Source organism: Idiotropiscis lumnitzeri, chromosome 18 (genome assembly GCF_059441095.1).
Source record: "Idiotropiscis lumnitzeri isolate Australia: NSW breed Sydney's pygmy pipehorse chromosome 18, RoL_Ilum_1.0, whole genome shotgun sequence".
Taxonomy (NCBI): domain Eukaryota; kingdom Metazoa; phylum Chordata; class Actinopteri; order Syngnathiformes; family Syngnathidae; genus Idiotropiscis; species Idiotropiscis lumnitzeri.
The window spans coordinates 15,795,302-15,814,510 of NC_142408.1; the positions used below are offsets into that span (position 1 = coordinate 15,795,302).

The 19,209-nt window shown below is 46.1% G+C and overlaps 1 protein-coding gene across 6 annotated transcripts in view; it reads right to left on the minus strand.

Moving 5' to 3' along the window:
• Positions 1 to 19,209, minus strand: part of mvb12ba (multivesicular body subunit 12Ba) — a 98,183-nt gene that overhangs the window by 64,913 nt on the left and 14,061 nt on the right. For all 6 annotated transcript variants that reach the window (XM_088280592.1, XM_088280590.1, XM_088280588.1 and 3 more), the window contains one exon: positions 15,263 to 15,359. In XM_088280592.1, the coding sequence (XP_088136718.1) occupies positions 15,263 to 15,332 (70 nt within the window). In that variant the 5' untranslated portion in view covers positions 15,333 to 15,359. The remainder of the gene's footprint in view (positions 1 to 15,262; positions 15,360 to 19,209) is intronic.

Genomic DNA, 19,209 nt, shown 5'->3' on the forward strand with positions numbered 1-19,209 from the left:
AAAAAAAATGGCTGGTGATAAAAATAAACCATCAGAATCTGAGAAAGAGACCCCCAAACCAGTTGAACATAGGATGAGAGAATCCAAACTAACTGAAAAGGCTCTGAAGAATAAAATAGAGGGACGAAACAGAGATCCGCTAAATATAGTCACTTAACATCAAAGATGATTTACATTGAGGCCATGATGCAACATTGAATTAATCTCACAATCATAGAGCAACTTTAATAAAATAAGTGGTGAATTTACAGCCACTCAAAAATGAATTGCGCTTAGAGGAGGAGAGAGATGAGGTACCTGCCCAAAGCTGCTCAGCTCCATGAATTTAGAATAACAGTAGAACAATGGCTGCAAAAGGCAACAACATTAGAACAGTGGGTACAACAAAGTCCAGAATTTCCTTCTATACAACAATAACAACAACAACATCTAAAGAAAGTTAATGGACAACAAATACAGTCAAATTGTGAAAAAGAAAGTCCTGAATCCCGTGTGTCCGTGGGAATGATGAGCAAATAAGAGCAAATGCAGCAGCCGTTCATCCTCAACCAGGTGCAACGCAGAAGCGGAAAGAGCTGCACTTTTAGTCCAAGCTGAAGGTTTTAAAAAAGCACAGGCCCTTGAAAGAGAAGAAGCTAAATTAAAGGGATGTCAGAAATTTGGAACGCGTCTGATGGAACACATGGTCACAATTTCGTCCTGTCTCGTCAACAAAAATTCAAGTTCGTCGTGTCATGTTTTCGTCATCAAAGAGCCACATTTAGCTCGTTATCGTCTCGTTAACGTCGTGAAAAAAGGGGCGTTAACAAAATATTTTCGTCATGGTCGACGAAAACAAAACTGCATGTGACATTTGGGACGATCCAAGACACTAACATACCACAACTGAAGGACGAAAAGAAAAGGACTTCCCCTCCCAACATAAAACCTATCTCATACAAGAGCAGCTTCACCGCTTTGGCAACAGAGGAGTCGGCTCAAGCTCAAGCCCAAGCCCCAGATATAGCAGCGAGAAAAACATATCTGTTCTGTAAAAGCAACCAGGCAATTGACGACTGCAAAGAACTGGGTTAGAAAAAAGGGAAAAGAAAGTTGACTTCTTCAAAACAAATGGAATCAGTCTTGGCTCCATGAACAAAGGTCACATTAGCAAGGACTGCAGAAAAAGATGCACCTGCAAAATCTGCACATTGAAACATCTTACAATGCGACACATTGAAAAACCAGACAACAAGCAAGCGACGGCAGCCGCAGGTACAGACAGGAAGCCAACTTCAAAGTGCGTGCCCTCAAAGCTGGTGATCGATGTGGCCAATATAAACTGTTTACATTCAAAATTGTTTTTAAAAATACGGTATTTAAACAGCCAAAAGACGCGCCGTATTAAAGAGCCAGCGTCAGTTGTGGATGCTATTTCTGTATTTAACACACGAGCCGCATTGCACTATGAGGCGCATGCAAGCTCGCGCATGCAAGCTCGCGCAAGCTAGCTCTCATTCAATGAGAGGCATCTTTGTCATTGATGCTATAAGAGCTCTCATGTCAACATAGCCATTGTCAGGGGAGGCATTTCACCAGACACCACACTCCTTAGAGTCACGGTTTTAAATAAAAAACAAAACTATCACTGAAGAGCATGCAAACAAACAATGAAACAAAGAAATCCAATTAACACAAAACATGCATCCCTCAGGCCATTCATCTCCCTAACAGAAATAAAAATAACACAAAGAGTACTGAGGCATTCTGGGAGCCAATCAGCCTGAGTCAATCAGATGGCTGGTTAGAGAGATGTGCGTGGTGTTCTTTGGGCAGTGTTTTTTTCAGTCTGTTCTCTAAACCTGTGATGTTTCTTGCTTGCAATAACATGAATGATAAGACAGACTACGACAATGTGGACAGCTCCCCTTTTGTCCAGCTTTCTCACGCACGTATGTACTGGTCTGTTCAAACTGATTGTGTGAAACCATCACCAAATGAGGTATTCAAAGAATTTAGTTGTCACAGTCAAGTCTGCACACAGTTTTCTCAGACTCTAACCAGCAGGGTGTGCTAACATGCACTCCTAAATGCTCAATGAGGGATCAGGCCCGTTGCTCGAGTGAATAGCATGTGTGTTGATCTATGGGTCTCAGTCTGTACGCAATGTGCGTCGCTGTACAGAGCGCCTCGTCTGTTTTGGGGAATTTGGGGACTTTAAAGTGTGCCTTATGGTCATGAAAATATAGTAGTTGCCGTTCCTCCAACACGACCTGATGTTCTAGGAGTATCGAAGTAAGAACATTCAGACCGTAATAGTTCTGCCGTTTTAACGCTAACCTTGAGGGAGTTGCAGGTTTGCGTGGTTCCTCTGATTGGCGAGCTCTGGGAAGCTCTCTCTCTAACAGTAAGAAGGTGTTGGGACACGTAGCAGAAGAGGAACGTGCCACAGAAGGATAGGATTTTGATCTGGACAAAGGACCTGTTGAACAAGCTCTTGGGGTGGGATGGAGCATTGAAGATGACTATTTGCGTTTCGTATCTCCATGCAGACAGAACCATCCACCAGAAGAGCTATCCTTTCCATTGTATCCTAGGGCTGGGCGATAAACCGAAAAATTTACCGTTACCGAAATTTAATACACTGACCGACATCATTTTGCCCATGTCGGCAAATTCGGTGTTTAAAAAAAAAAAAAAAAAGAAGTGTTGTCTGTCTGATGCCCCTTTAAGACGGCTACAGCGGCTGAAGTCACGTGACTCCACCCAGCTGAACAAAAAAAAAGAAAACAGACGCGGTCGTAGCTAGCGATTCAAATCAAGAAGCGGCAGACACGGCTGAAGACGAAGTAACGTTAGTTGTTCCTGTTGCGCTTGTTCCGAAAAGAAATTCGACATCTGTCGTTTGGGAATGTTTTGGGTTCCATAAAGACGATGTTTGAGCAAAAGAACATGAACTGCAAAGTGCGTCGTAAGCACCCAAAACAGCGCGTCCAACCTTTTCTTTTTCACCACCCACAAGACAACCATGCTGTGCTGAAAGTTCAAAGGGAGATGCAAGGTTCGACCAGTGACAACAGCCCATAACGGAGGCGACACCATACGAGAGAATGTCTGAGAGGTGGACGCGATAGCCTAGCACATAGCTAATGATAGAGCTCTTCTAGTTACAGTGGAGCGCGCAGGATTTAAACGCCTCATGAAAGTAGCCGACAAGAGGTACGCAAATATTTGTCGCAAACCGTACTTCCCGATATGGACACATCGGGATGGGAGCTTAGACATGTCAAGTATTTTGCATCTACATCCGACTCTTGGTCAAGTCGCAACATGGATCCCTGTTTGAGCCTGACTGTGCATTACATAGACGACAAGTGGTGACTGCGCACTGGAGTACTCGAGACGGCACATTTTCCCGATGATGCACACTTGTTTATTTGCATTGACTTTTTCCGCATTTTATTTGCCGACCACACTAGCTCCTTTGCACATGGCATTATTTATATTGTTTACAAGAGACCTTCACACAAATCTAGGCCTTTGCACATGGCATTACAGCACCTTGGCGTAATCTATTTGCAGAAAAGATTTTGCGTGAGGTACTCCTTTTCTCCTGCTCTTTGTGACATTGTTCAAGTCATGCAAAGCAAGCTATTTGAAATGTTTATACAATTGATTTTTGTAATTTTATTTTCCATTGAAAGTAATGTATACCAGTTGGTCAATAAAAACAGTTAATATGCATTTCCTGCATTTATTTTGATTTTGGTCCACGGGCGGAAATTTATCGTGCATTTATCGTTATCGAGGTAAAATTGCTTAATTTATCGCGATATTGATTTTAGGTCATATCGCCCAGCCCTATTGGATCCTCAGTCTACAATCGTATGACGTTCCTCGCTCCTTTCACATTTACTGCAAAGCACATTTTGCAGGAACTTTACCAACTAAAGTGCGGATGGGATGACACAATAGCCAAACCCTATGAGCTGAAATAACAGCGGCTTGGCGGCTTGCACCAAATGGAAAACTATTAGGTGGAAAAGTGTACCAAGCCAAAGAACATCACAAATCAAAAAGGAAATAAGTGACTAACACTGTTCAAGCAAAAGAGAAAGATCAAGCAAAGCAAAACCTCATGATAGAACTGGACATGAAGCCATTCAAAGATTAGATCAGAGACCAGAAGCTTACCTTGTACCTGAAGTCTGCAGAGATGGCTATTCTGCAGTGACAAGTATGTATGCGGCATAAGCAAATAATTTTTGAGTGTCCATTTTAGGTATTAAAGGTAGTTGTTCACCGGTATGGTTGGATCAAATCACTAATACTAATAGAGGCACGTCACTGATAAGCGCCGCCCCTCCTCCTGCGCGCAGCACGCACACACAGACAGTCCAGTGCACGCGTCCGTGAGTATGCGAGCGGCAAGTGTTTACAATTCAAACATCTTATGATGCTGAAGATGGAGAAGTAATAGAAAAAGTGCTCAGGTGCACATAACCATAAAAGAAAGAGCGAGAAAGATTATGCAGGCATGAAAATCAGCTTTTCAAAGTGGTTAAAAGACAGAAGGTATGTTGTGATGTGTCAGAATCAGAAATCAGAATCAGAATCAGAAATCCCTTTATTGTCATTGTACTCAAGTGTGCAACGAGATTAGAGAGCTCCCCTCTCCAAGTGCAATACAACAATAATTCAGTTAAATATATAAATTAGATAAATAAGAGAATAGTTAGTGCGATGGAAAATAATACTGAATAGGAAATATAAAAACATCACGTCGCTGTTCTGCAAGGTAAGGGTGGTCGTGTGTGTGTGTGAGAGTTTTGAATGGAGATGGCTCTTGGAAAGAAACTGTTTCTCAGTCTATTAGTCCTTGATTTGATGCACCTGTAGCGCCTGCCAGAGGGCATTAGGTCGAACAGGTGTGAGTTTGGGTGGGTATTGTCTTTGATGATATTGAGAGCCCTGTTGAGGCACCGGGCAGTGTAGATGTCCGACAGTGAGGGGAGAGGGCAGCCAATAATCCTTGCGCTGTTTTGACCGTCCTCTGGAGCCTCACTCTGTCCGCCTCAGTGCAGCCGGTGTACCAGGTGGAGACACAGTACGTCAGCAGGCTCTCGATGGACGAGTGGTAGATGGCCAGCAGCAGCTTCCTGTCCAGGTCGAATTTCCTGAGGACTCTCAGGAAGTGCAGACGCTGGTGGACCTTCTTTACCACTGCTGTGGTGTTGTGTGTCCAAGAAAGGTCATCAGAGATCTTTACTCCCAGGAACTTGAACATGTGGACCCTCTCCACACACACGCCTTCGATGCAGAGGAGGGGCAGCACCGTCTTGTTCCTCCTGAAGTCGATGACGATCTCCTTTGTTTTTGCAATGTTGAGTTGCAGTCTGTTGTCCTCGCACCAAGCCGTCAGTCTCTGGACCTCCTCTCTGTAGGCTGTCTCGTCACCTTCCGAGAACAGACCGACCACTGTCGTATCGTCAGCAAACTTGACGATGGTGTTGTTACCGTGGGCCGGGCTGCAGTCGTAGGTGTAGAGGACGTATATGGGGTCTCAGCACGCATCCTTGAGAGGAACCGATGCTCAGCGTACGGGTGGAAGACGTGTAGGGGCCGAGCAAAACAGTCTGGGGTCTGTTGGTCAGAAAGTCCCAAATTCAGATGCGTGTGAGGGCAGGGAGGCAGAGAATGTCCAGTTTGGTGACGAGAATGTCCGGGATGATTTTGTTGAATGCCGAGCTGTAGTCCACAAAGAGCATCCTGGCGTAGCTCTGCTGTTGTTCCAGGTGGCCCAGCACAACATGCAGAGCAGTGTCGATGGCGTCCTCAGTGGATCTGTTAGCCCGGTATGCAAACTGGTAGGGGTCCAGAGTGGGAGGAAGGCAGTCCCTGATGTGCTGGAGAACCAGTCTCTCGAAGCACTTCATGATGACTGGCGTGAGAGCAACAGGACGGTAGTCATTCAGGAGGACTGCGGGTGACTTTTTGGGGACAGGAATAATGGTGGAGGTTTTCAAGCAGGAGGGGATTACTGCTTGAGCCAGGGAGCGGTTGAAGACCCTGCAGAAAACATGTGACAGTTGGTGGGCACATGCTCTGAGGACCTTGCCTGGTATTCCGTCGGGTCCAGTAGCTTTCCTGGGGTTAATAGCCAGGAGCGCGCGCCTCACATTGTGTTCCTCTACAGTGAGTGGGGGGGAGTTGAGGCATGAAGTGCGGGGTTGTGACGGTTGAGGCGAGTCAAAGCGAGCGAAGAAGCAGTTAAGCTCCTCTGCCAGCAATGCACTCGGGTCTACAGAGGTCGTGCTGCTGCCTCGGAAGTTGGTGATGCTCCGTAGACCCTGCTACACCTCCCGTGGTCTGTTGCTGGCAAGGTGGGACTCCAGCCTCCTCTTGTAGTTTGCCTTGGCTACCTTAATGCCTTTGCTCAGGTCAGCACGAGCCACCCTGTACAGGGCTTTGTCGCCTGACCTGAAGGCAGCGTCACGGGCCTTGAGGAGAGAGCAGACCTGGCTGGACATCCAGGGCTTCCCATTTGGGAAGGTCCGTATGGTCCTGTTCAGGGACAGTTTCCATGCAGAACTTGATGTAGTCCAGTACACATTGCGTGTAAACATCAAGGTCCTGATGATCAAAGAGGTCCCAGTTGGTGTCTTGAAAGCAGTCCTGTAATTCACTCTTGGCGTCATCACGCCAGGTTTTCACAGTCTTTGTGGTGGGCCTGAATCTGCATCTGAGAGGGGTGTACGCAGGTGCGAGCTGCAAGGACAGGTGGTCTGACTGCCCAAGGGGGGCGAGTGGGAGGGCTCTGTATCCGTGCTTGATGTTCGAGTACACATCGTCAAGAGTGTTGTCTCGCCTCGTTGGGCACTTTGACATGCCGGTGGAACTCTGGGAGTACAGTCTTTAAATTGGCCTTATTAAAGTCCCCCACTACTATGTTAACGCCATCAGGGTGGGCCCGCTGATGTTTATTCATGACGCACGCGAGCAGCAAGAGCGCTGTGCTAGTGTTAGCGTCGGGAGGGATGTAAACAGCTGTGACGAGCACTACCGTTAGCTCCCTCGGGAGAAAATAAGGCCGACATTTAACGGACATGTACTCAATGTCGGGGGAAGAGTGCTTCTCAACGATCGTGTTATCGCTGCACCAGTTCTCATGCACGTAAACACGGAGCCCCCCGCCCCTGCTCTTACCGGTGTCCCTCGTCCGATCCGCGCGATGTAGCAAGCGCCCAGCTAGCTGGATGCTAGCGTCGGGGACGTTGGCGTGCAGCCAGGATTCCGTGATGACGATAACACTGCTGTCTCGCACATAGCGGTTTCCCAGGATTTGTAATCCCAGATCGTTGATTTTATGGACCACGGATCTGGTGTTGGTGAGGTAGAGACTCGGCAGTGGTTGCCTGTGGGGCTGCCGTCGTAGCCGTAGCAAGACACCGGACCTGCAGCCCCGCTTCTGCTTCCTCTCTCTCCGTCGCCTGCGCCGCCTCCCGGTCCCGATGACAAGCCACGGTGAGCCGGGCGGCCTCGCCAGTTCGTCAGGAATTCTGCGATCATAGCATAATTCCTCTGTGATGGTTATTTCGCATCGATATCCAATGTCCACGATGTCCTGGCGCGTATATCGATACTGTGCCTCAGTGTAGTAAGAGTCACAAATTATTTGCATAATGAAGTTAGCTAAAAAGCTATAAGTTAAATGAGAAGTTACTGTTGGGTGTCTGCATATCCCCCAGAAAGTAGGTAGTTGTGCCCATAGTCAAGCACATAACTTTGCAGATGAAATCAAGGCCTTAAAGATCAAGTCAGGAGCATAAAACATTAAAGCTCAATTTTCAAGCTTGACCCACTGCTTGATAAAGGCATATTGAGAGTAGAAGGACAACTAAATAGAATGACCATGCGAGAAGACAATGAGCACCTAATCCTTCTCCCAAAAGGGCACCACATGTCAAGACTCCTGAAGGAGCATACTCACAGGCAAATGGGGCATAGCGGGAGGAACAATATGTTATCAGTCCTGATACAGAAGTATTGGATCGCCTGAGCCAACGCTCTTTGCCGAAATACCACATTCGTATTTTTTTATTTTTGGAATGTTCCAAATTTTTTTCATATAATTATTTTTCGTCTTTGCCAATAATAATAGGAGACGGTATGTTGGAGCAGTTTTATGTTGAGTGATGCAATGTGGCAACATTGTTTGACGGCATATACACAACCACACATCAACAGCAAGTTCCATTGAAGCCGGAACAACATTGCAACTTCATACATTTAAACCAATTATCTCATGATGGGGGTGTGGGGTCCTGATAGCTGACAGGGGTGGTGGTGGGGAAGCACCTTAATTCCTGATCCCACTGGAAATCCAACGTTTTATGCAGCGTATTGTTGGTTCAAAACTCCTTCTAAAAGCGAATGATGATGACTTCAAAGTAGCAAAAATTTTTCTGGACCTTTTGCCAGATTTTTTCCTTGGGACGATATTGTCTGGGACATTTATAGACCTTTGAGTTCATGCATGGTATGTCATATGTGGAACCTTTTACAGATAGGTGTGTGCCTTTCCAAATCATGCCCGATCAAATTGATTATCTACCGGATTAAAAACCTAACCCCGATGAAGCACAACATTATTGAACCACGTTTTCCCTTGCCCGGACGAGGGTCACCGGGGCCCCCCTCTGGAGCCAGGCCTGGAGGTGGGGCTCGTTGGCGAGCGCCTGGTGGCCAGGCCTACACCCATGGGGCTCGGCCGGGCACTGCCCGAAAAGGCAACGTGGGTCCCCCTTCCCATGGGCTCACCGCTTGGGGGAGGGGCCAAAGGGGTTCGGTGCCATGCGAGCCGGGCATCGGCAAGAGGGAGGGACCTTGGCGCTCTGATCCCTGGCTACAGAAACTAGCTCTTGGGACATGGAATGTCACCTCTCTGGCTGGGAATAAGCCTTAGCTGGTGTGCGAGGCAGAGAAGTTCTGACTAGACATAGTCGAGCTCACCTCCACACATAGCCTGGGCTCTGGTACCAGTCTTCTTGAGAGGGGTTGGACACTGTTCCACTCTGGAGTTTCCTAAGGTGAGAGACGCCGAGCAGGTGTGGACATACTTATTGCCCCCCGGCTTGGCACCTGTACATTGGAGTTCACCCCGGCGGACGAGAGGATAGCCTCCCTCCTTAATGTGGGGGGATGGGTACTGACTGTTGCTTGTGCTTATGCACCAAACATCAGTTCAGAGAACCCACCCTTTTTGAAGTCTTTGGAGGGTGTGCTAGAGAGCGCTCCCCCCGGAGACTCCCTCGTTCTGCTGGGGGACTTCAATGCGTAATTGGGAGGAACGGCCCGCCCAATCTGAACCCGAGTGGTGTTCTGTTACGGGACTTCGTCATGGATTGTCCATTACAAACACCATGTTCAATCATAAGGATGTCCACATGTGCACTTGGCAACAGGACACCTTGGACGTAGTTCAATGAGCGACTGTAGTCGTGCCATCGGATTTGCGGCCGCATGTTTTGGACACTTGGGTGAAGAGAAGCCCCGGGGGTGGATGAGATCCACCCAGAGTTCTTGAAGGCTCTGGATGTTGAGGAGGTGTCATGGTTGACACGCAGCTACAACAATGTGTGGACATCGGGGACAGTGCCTCTGTATTGGCAGACCCGGGTGGGAGTCCCCCTTTTTAAGAAGGGGGACCGGAGGGTGTGTTCCAATTATAGAGGAAGAGAGGTCCGTCGGGAGGTTGAATCTCGGATCCAGGAGGAACAGTGTGGTTTTCGTCCTGACTGTGGAAGTGTGGACCATCTCTACACTCTCTACAGGGTCCTTGAGGGTGCATGGGAGTTTGCCCAACCAGTATACATGTGTTTTGTGGGCTTGGAGAAGGCGTTCCGCCGTGTCCCTTGGGGAGGTCTGTGGAGCGTGCTACGGGAGTACAGGGTACCAAGCCCCCTGATACGGGAAGTTCGGTCCCTCCACCACCAATGTCAGAGTTTGGTCCGCATTGCATCAAGTCGGATTCGTTTCCATTGAGGGTTGGACTCCGCCAAGGCTGCCCTTTGTCACCTATTCTGTTCATAACTTTTACGGACAGAATTTCTAGGCGCAGCCAAGGCAATGTGGGGATCTGGTTTGGTGGCCTCAGTATTGCATCCCTGCTTTTTGCAGATGATGTGGTACTGTTGGCTTCTTCAAGCTGTAATCACCAACTCTCACTGGACTGGTTCGCAGCCGACTGTGAAGCGGTTGAGATGAAGATTAGCACCTCCAAATTTGAGACCATGGTTCTCAGTCGGAAAAGGGTGGAGTGCCCTCTCCAGGTCGGGGAAGAGATCCTGCCCCAAGTGGAGGAGTTCAAGTATCTTGGGGACTTGTTCACGAGTGAGGGGAGAATGGAGCATGAGATTGACAGAATCAGAATCAGAACGCCCTTTATTGTCATTGTACTCAGTGTACAACAAGATTAGAGAGCTCCCCGTTCCAGTGCAATATAACAATAATTTATATATATATATATGTATATATATATATATATATATATATATATATATATATATATATATATATATAATAGATTAATTTAAGATTAAATAATTAAAAATAAAAATAAATAAAAATACAAAATTGGATAAATAAAAACACATTATGAATAAAACCAACCATACATAAATAAAAAGTAATAAAGAGGACCGGAAGGGGGATCGGTGCAGCATCTGCTGTGATTGCGGACACTGTATTGGTGTGTCGCGGTGAAGAGGGAGCTAAGCCAAAAGGCGAAGCTCTCAATTTACCGGTCGATCTACGTTCCTAGCCTCACCTATGGTCATGAGCTGTGGGTCGTGACCGAAAGAACAAGTTCGGGAGCACCTCGGCCATCCGAGAGGGATTCAGCGTCGAGCCGCTACTTCTCCGCATTGAGAGGAGCCAGATGAGGTGGCTCGGGCATCTGATTAGGATAATTCCTAGACGCTTCCCTGTTAAGGTGTTCCGGGCATGTCCCATCGGCAGGAGGCCTAGAGGACGACCCAGGACAAGCTGGAGAGACAATGTCTCCCGGCTGGCCTGGGAACACCTGGGGATCCCTCCAGAAGAGCTAGAAGACGTGGCTAGGGAGAGGGAAGTCTGGCTTCCCTGCTGAAGCTGCTGCCTCTGCGACCCGACCCCGGATAAGCAGCGGATAATGGATGGATGGATGGATTAAAATTAAGCCTCTCAAGGATGGTCAATGGAATCATACAATACAATGCAATACAACTTTATTTATAAATCATGATGCACCAGAGCTCAAATTTGAGCTTCATGGCAATTTATTCATGGCATGTTTTTTTTTTAATTTTTTTATTTTAATAGAGCAGACCAAGCAGACACAGTCAATAGAGCACTAACAGTTGCCAGGATAGCAGAGCGGACTAAGGGGCTGCATTCAGGTCGCAGTCTCCCCAGGAGGCGTTGGTTCAAATCTCACTTATGAAACATCCCATTGAAGGTTTCAACCAAGAACCACGCAAACACAGTCAAGGGGGCTTTACCAGTTGTCAAGATGGCAGAGCAGTCTAAGGCGCTGCATTCAGGTCGCAGTCGGGCGTGGGTTCAAATCCTATTTCTGAAAAATCCCATTGAAAGTACCAATCAAGAACCAAGCAAACACAGTCAAGAGAGCACTACCAGTTGTCAGGATGGCAGAGTGGTCTAAGGCACTGCATTTAGGTTGCAGTCTCCCCAGGAGGTGAGGGTTCAAATCCCACTTCTGAAAAATCCCATTGAAAGTACCAACCAAGAACCAAGCAAACACAGTCAAGAGGGCTTTACCAGTTGTCAGGATGGCAGAGCGGTCTATGGCGCTGCATTCAGGTCGCAGTCGGCGTCGGTTCAAATCGCACTTCTGAAAAATCCCATTGAAAGTACCAACCAAGAACCAAGCAACCACAATCAAGACTACCCTACCAGTTGTCAGGATGGCAGAGCGGTCTAAGGCGCAGCATTCAGGTTGCAGTCTTCCCAGGAGACATGAGTTCAAACTAGGCCTGCACGATATGCGGTTTGAACATCGCAATTGCGATGTGTGCGTGCGCAATAGTCACATCGTAGGACGTGCAATGTTTCTTTTTAATTTTTTTTTAGAACACGGAAACTTTTGGTTTGTTTCATAAAAGCAGCACGCTACACTATGCTCTACATTGTTGAGACTACACAGCCCCCTGCTAATTAGTCAACGCCCCCCCGCCCACGCCCCTACTCTCACTGCCAGTCTGCCCTAAAAAGAGGAGGAGGAGACGGCAGCAGAAGCGGCAGTAGATTTAGTCCTCAAAAGAAAGTCAACATCTAAAATATGAAATTATTTTGGCCATGAAAAGGAATATACAACACGCAAAAAACCCTCTGCCGACAGTGCCTCGCGGTTGTTGTTGCAACACGAGGTAATACAACAAACCAGTCCGACCATTTGAATTGCCATTACGAGCCCCCGTATAACCAGTTCAGACTCATTAGTGAGACCCCATGTAAAACCATCTACTCGAAAAAACAATGACAGACGCCTTTATTATAAGACCTTATGATAAGAAGTCCAAATAGCATCGACGAATCACAAATGCAATAACTTATCACGTGGCGAAAGAGCAACTCTACACCGTCAGGAAAGAGAGGTTTAAAAAAATTATCCGCACGCTCGACAAAAGGTATAAAATGCCGTGGCGCACATATTTCTATCAAGTGGCCATCCCAGCAGGGTTCGCTCTCTCCTCAAGGCCCGTGACGCTGCCTTCAGGTCAGGCGACAAAGCCCAGTACAGGGTGGCTCGTGCTGACCTGAGCAAAGGCATCAAGCTAGCCAAGGCAACCTACAAGGGGAGGCTGGAGGCCCACCTTGCCAGTAACAGGCCACGGGAGGTGTGGCAGGGTCTACGGAGCATCACCAACTTCCGTGGCAGCAGCACGACCTCTGTAGACCCGAGTGCATCGCTGGCAGAGGAGCTTAACTGCTTCTTCGCTCGCTTTGACTCGCCCCAACCGTCACACCCCCGCACTTCAAGCTCCAACTCCCCCCCACTCATCGTAGAGGAACACGATGTGAGGCGCGCGCTCCTGGCGGTCAACCCCAGGAAAGCTACTGGACCCGACGGAATACCAGGCAAGGTCCTCAGAGCATGTGCCCACCAACTGTCACAAGTTCTCTGCAGGATCTTCAACCGCTCCCTGGCTCAGGCAGTCATCCCCTCCTGCTTGAAAACTTCCACCATTATTCCTGTCCCCAAAAAGTCACCAGCCGTCCACCTGAATGACTACCGTCCTGTTGCTCTCACACCAGTCATTATGAAGTGCTTCGAGAGGCTGGTTCTCCAGCACATCAGGGACTGCCTTCCTCCCACTCTGGACCCCTACCAGTTTGCATACCGGGCTAACAGATCCACTGAGGACGCCATCGACACTGCTCTGCATGTTGTGCTGGGCCACCTGGAACGACAGCAGAGCTATGCAAGGATGCTCTTTGTGGACTACAGCTCGGCATTCAACACGATCATCCCAGACATCCTCGTCGCCAAACTGGACACTCTCGGCCTCCCTGCCCTCACACGCATCTGGATTAAGGACTTTCTGACCAACAGACCCCAGACTGTGTTGCTCGGCCCCTACACGTCCTCCACCCTCATGCTGAGCACCGGTTCCCCCCAAGGATGCGTGCTGAGCCCTCTCCTGTACGCCCTCTACACCTACGACTGCAGCCCGGCCCACGGCAACAACACCATCGTCAAGTTTGCTGACGACACGACAGTGGTCGGTCTGATCTCGGAAGGTGACGAGACAGCCTACAGAGAGGAGGTAAAGAGGCTGACAGCTTGGTGCAAGGACAACAGACTGCACCTTAACTCTGCTAAAACAAAGGAGATTGTCGTCGACTTCAGGAGGAACAAGACGCTGCCGCCCCCCCTCTGCATCGAAGGCGTGTGTGTGGAGAGGGTCCACACGTTCAAGTTCCTGGGAGTACAGATCTCCGATGACCTTTCTTGGAGTCACAACACCACAGCAGTGGTAAAGAAGGTCCGCCAACGTCTGCACTTCCTGAGAGTCCTCAGGAAATTCAACCTGGACAGGAAGCTGCTGCTGGCCTTCTACCACTCGTCCATCGAGAGCCTGCTGACGTACTGTGTCTCCACCTGGTACAGCGGCTGCACTGAGGCGGACAGAGTGAGGCTCCAGAGGACAGTCAAAACAGCGCAAAGGATTATTGGCTGCCCTCTCCCCCCACTGTCGGACATCTACACCGCCCGGTGCCTCAGAAGGGCTCTCAACATCGTCAATGACAATACCCACCCAAACTCACACCTGTTCGACCTGTTGCCCTCTGGCAGGCGCTATAGATGCATCAAATCAAGGACCAATAGACTGAGAAACAGTTTCTTTCCGAGAGCCATCTCCATACTGAACTCTCACACACACACGAGACCACCCTAACCTCGCAAAACAGCATTGTGATGTGTTTCTATATGCCCTATTCAGCACTGAATTCCATTGCACTGTCTTCTTTATTTATCTAATTTATATATTTGTCTGTATTATTGTTGTATTGCACTGGAGAGGGGAGCCCTCTAATCTCGTTGCACACTTGAGTACAATGACAATAAAGGGATTTCTATTCTATTCTATTCTATTCTATTCTATTTAAACAAAGCAAAGTCTTCCCAAACAGAGCTATTTTAGTCATCTGGAGAAAATTATTCTAGTTTCAATATCGCAATGTCATTTTTTTCCAATATCGTCCAGCCCCAGTTCAAACCATTTCTGAAAAATCTCATTGAAAGTACCAACCAAGAACCAAGCAAACACAGTCAATAGAGAACCACGAGTTGTCAGGAGGGCAGAGCGGTCGAAGGCGCTGCATTCAGGTCGCAGTCTACCAAGGAGGCGTGGGTTAAAATCCCACTGAAGGTTTCAACCAAGAACCAAGCAACTACAGTCAAGACTACCCTACCAGTTGTCAGGATGGCAGAGCTGTCCAAGGTGCAACATTCAGGTTGCAGTCTCCCCAGGAGGAGTGGGTTCAAATCCCACTTCTGAAAAATCATTTTGAATGTACCGCAAACATTTCAAAAACAATTTACAATGTCGTCACAGGGTGTATGATTTTGAGGAAAATATTTGAATTGATTCTTTTTTTTGGAAAGAGGGTGGAACATCAAATGTGAATAAAGGTAAGTGCCATGATACTTTCCAGATGCACTGCCTAGGTCTGTCCGGTCATTACAAATTAATCACTACTTGAGGTGGTGACTTACGAGTGTCAACAGTCTCCTGGATTGGAATGAAGCCCACAGGCAGGGTGTCCTTTATATCGATCAGCTTCATGTCAACAAGAACATTTCCTAAATGGCTCTGTATGAAGAGGAAAATAAATGTGAGTGGAAAGGAAAAGTGAGAGAAAGGCACAAATAGATAATAAAACTCATCTTCAATCAATTTAAGACTTTCCCCCTCATGTACAGACAGGATGGTCACGGAAATGAATTGAATCTAATGAAAATAATAGTAATGAATACAAAATGAAAATCTGACATTGCTAATCAATTGTGGTTCAACAGATGTGTTGGGGAAGTTCAATACCAGTTTTTTTCAGACTGATACCAGTACGAGTACTAAAATTGAGGAGTCACCTTTACCAAGTACCGATACCAATAGAACTTTTGCAACATAGCTTTTTTCATTCAACCAACAGAGAATTTTAAAAAGCATATAGAATATAAAGACCATACCCCAATAGAGCATTTTGCAAATTTAATGACATTTTTTCCAATTGTTTATAAAACACCACACTCACCTTTAGCAATACCTTTATGCACTACCGTGCAACCAGCAAAACAATTTTGTCATTTTGTTCTGTCGTAGGGAACTGTTTAATACAAATGTGGGATCCACTCTTAACACTGGGTGGCACCCACGTAATGACATTCAAAGAAAACTAATGACTAAGTAACTATTAAAGGTATGTCCCACGGGCAGGATCAGCCCCGCTAACGGGTTTAATCTGGTTTTAAAGATAATGGACGGAGAAATTTCTGCTCATTCTTCAAGCAGCCGGTTCAAAACTAGTGTTCTTCATATGCTCCTAAACTGTCACATTAATTAAAAGTGGCAACGTGAAGCACCATTACGAAACAAGGCACAGCTCTTTTACAGTTATCCAGTGGAGTCTGACGTGAAACACGTAAAAATAACAACTCTGAGCCCAACATGACAGATCTACTTGATGCACCATGCACATGTTTACAGCCCAGCAACGTGCAAACGCATGTTTATTAAAAGTATCATGAATTTCGGGCTAACATAAACATTGAGTGATGGGGAAGTTGTGAAGGAGTGCTTAAACGTAGTTGCAGAGACATTATTTCAAGGAAAACAAAAAGACCAGACTTGTGATATTATCAAACAAATCACAATGTCAGCTTCAACAGCATCCAGAAAATCTGAAATATTCGTAGATGATGTACTGCCATAGCTTGATACAGCTATTTAGAGTGCACCAATGCATATTGTTGGCCATAGATAAGTCCACATATGCTGGACTGTCACTGTTCTGCTGTTCTTCTGGTGTCAATTGTGTGTTTGTGTTTTTATTTGTGTTTTAATTTCCCGCTACATTACCCCATTTGGAAAGTGCTTTGTTACAGCTCCAGCTGTTGTGAAATGCAATATGCATCTTTTGGTTTACGTGACATTCTTTTCGCAAATATGCAGGTGCTTTGTGAGGACCTCCTGGAAGCACCACTTGAAACACACACAGGACGAGAGGACATATATGCAACAATAAAAAACGTGCTGAGAGTTTCTTGCATTAAGGAGATAGTGTGTAGAATTTTGTCCCATCTATTCATCCATCCATCCATTATCCACCTCCTATCCAGGATCGTGTCGCGGAAGCACTAGCTTCAGCGGGGAAGCCCAGACTTCCCTCTCCACAGCCACGTCTTGTAGCTCTTCCGGAGGTATCCACAGGTGTTCCCAGGCCAGCTGGTAGACGTAGACTCGCCAGCGTGTCCTGGGTCGTTCCCGGGGCCTCCAGCCAGTGGGACATGGCTGGAACACCTCGGGACATGACTGGAACACCTCACAAGGGAGGCATCCTAATCAGATGTCCGAACCAACTAATCTGGTTCCTCTCAACGTGGCGAAGCAGCGGCTCGACTCTGAGTCCCTCTTGGATAACCAAGGTTCTCACTCTATCTCTAAGGGAGAGTCCGGACACCCTGCAGAGGAAACGCATTTCGGCCGCTTATAACAGAAATCTTGTTCTTTCGATCACGACCCACAGATCGTGACGATAGGAACATGGATCAACTAGGAAATTGAGACCTTCGCCTTTCGGCTCAGCTCCTTCTTCACCATCACAGACCAATACAGGGTCCGTATCACAGCAGATGGTGCAAGTCGTTCTCACGCTCCATTCTACCCTCACTCGTGATCAAGATTCCAAGATACTAAACTTGGGGCATGATATGGAGAGCATGTGCACATATGGACACTTATGTTTGAACATGGCGTGTTCGTTGTGCACAATCCCTGACGAGCACATTAGTCCAGTGACAAAACACCATTTGGGTCAAATTTAGTGGAAAACTAATAGACTATCAGTGACAAAACACCATTTGGGTCAAATTTAGTGGAAAACTAATAGACTATAGCGACCAAAATTCGAAGCGCACATATTTTGAAGCATGTGAACTCTACGGTACCTCAGAGACACCACACTTTGAAAGCCGAAAATGAATTTCTTCAACAGAGTTGCAAGTAAAATGTCATCATAAACGACTTCTAGTATTCCCTTAAGTGACCATGTACTGTATTTTCACAACCATAAGGCACTTTTAAATTAAATTTAAATATTCTCCTAAATGGACGAGGCTCTCGGTAATAAAGAGCGCCTTGTGTATAGTCTGAGATCCATAGATCTATACACGTGCTGTTCACTTGAGCAATGCGCCTTGGAGCATTTCACAGTGCATGTTAGCAGCCCCTGCTCGTTAAAGTCTGAGACTACAATGTGACGCAGAATTGACTGTGACAAATAAATTCTTTGAACACTACTGTTGGTGGTGGTTTTGAGACAGTCAGTTAGAACAGACCAGGATGTACGTGAGGGAGAAACTTGGACAAAAAGGAAGCTGTCCACGATGTCGGAGTCTTTGTTATCATTCAAGTTATTGCAAGCAAGAAACATCACAGGGTTAATATATAAATATAAATATATATAAATATAAATATATATATATATATATATATATATATATATATTACAACAGTCTCTGCAAAAAAAAAAAAAATGCTGCCCAAAGCACACCACTCACAACAGCTCTCTAGCCATCTGATTGGCTGAGGCTCAAATCCTCCCAGAATGCTGTTCATTACTCTCTTTGTGTTATTTTCATTTCTTTTTGGGATATGAATGGCATGAGAGATGCACATATGCATGACATTAATTGTATTTCTTTGTTTCATTGTTTGCTTGTATGCTGTTCAGTGGATGTCTGGTGATAGTTTTGGTTTTGATTTAAAACTGTGACTGTAAGGAGAGTGTGGTGACTAGTAGATCTGCACGATTTTGAAAAAAATACAAATAAAACAATTGCGATTTTTCAGACCAATATTGCGATTGAAATTTGATTTGACTTATGTATTGTGAGTCAGTAAAGTTTCAGACAAGTAATTTGATAAATATAACAATACATATCACAAATGTCACCATTTGATGAAAAGTGCAAGGCGCCCTCTTCTGGCGATTGTGCTAAGGTGTTAGCTTTGACCTGCATTATGCTTGTGTACTATATAACTTACCAATAAAAACAATACATTGAGTTACAGGGTATGGTGAGATTATAATACACTAAAGTTGCATATCCAGAATAATAACAGAGAATGGACAATAACATGTCTATTCTTTATTTTTTGGCAATCAAACAAGGCAATGCAAACCATAAATAACTTAACGTAAACAATCTTCAAGTATCAATTGTAAACGTTTAAACAGATCAACAACGCACAATGTTATGCACTTATTTTAAGAAAACAAACCTTTACAACTTACAATTAAAAATACTCATGACAAACGCACTTTTTTCATGTATAAAGAGTACAAAAACTTAAAGTCTAAATATTGCACACTTTTTTTTAAAGCATAGCTGCCTTTTCACAGTAGATTAACTGGATCAAGTACTTATATGATAATTCTCCT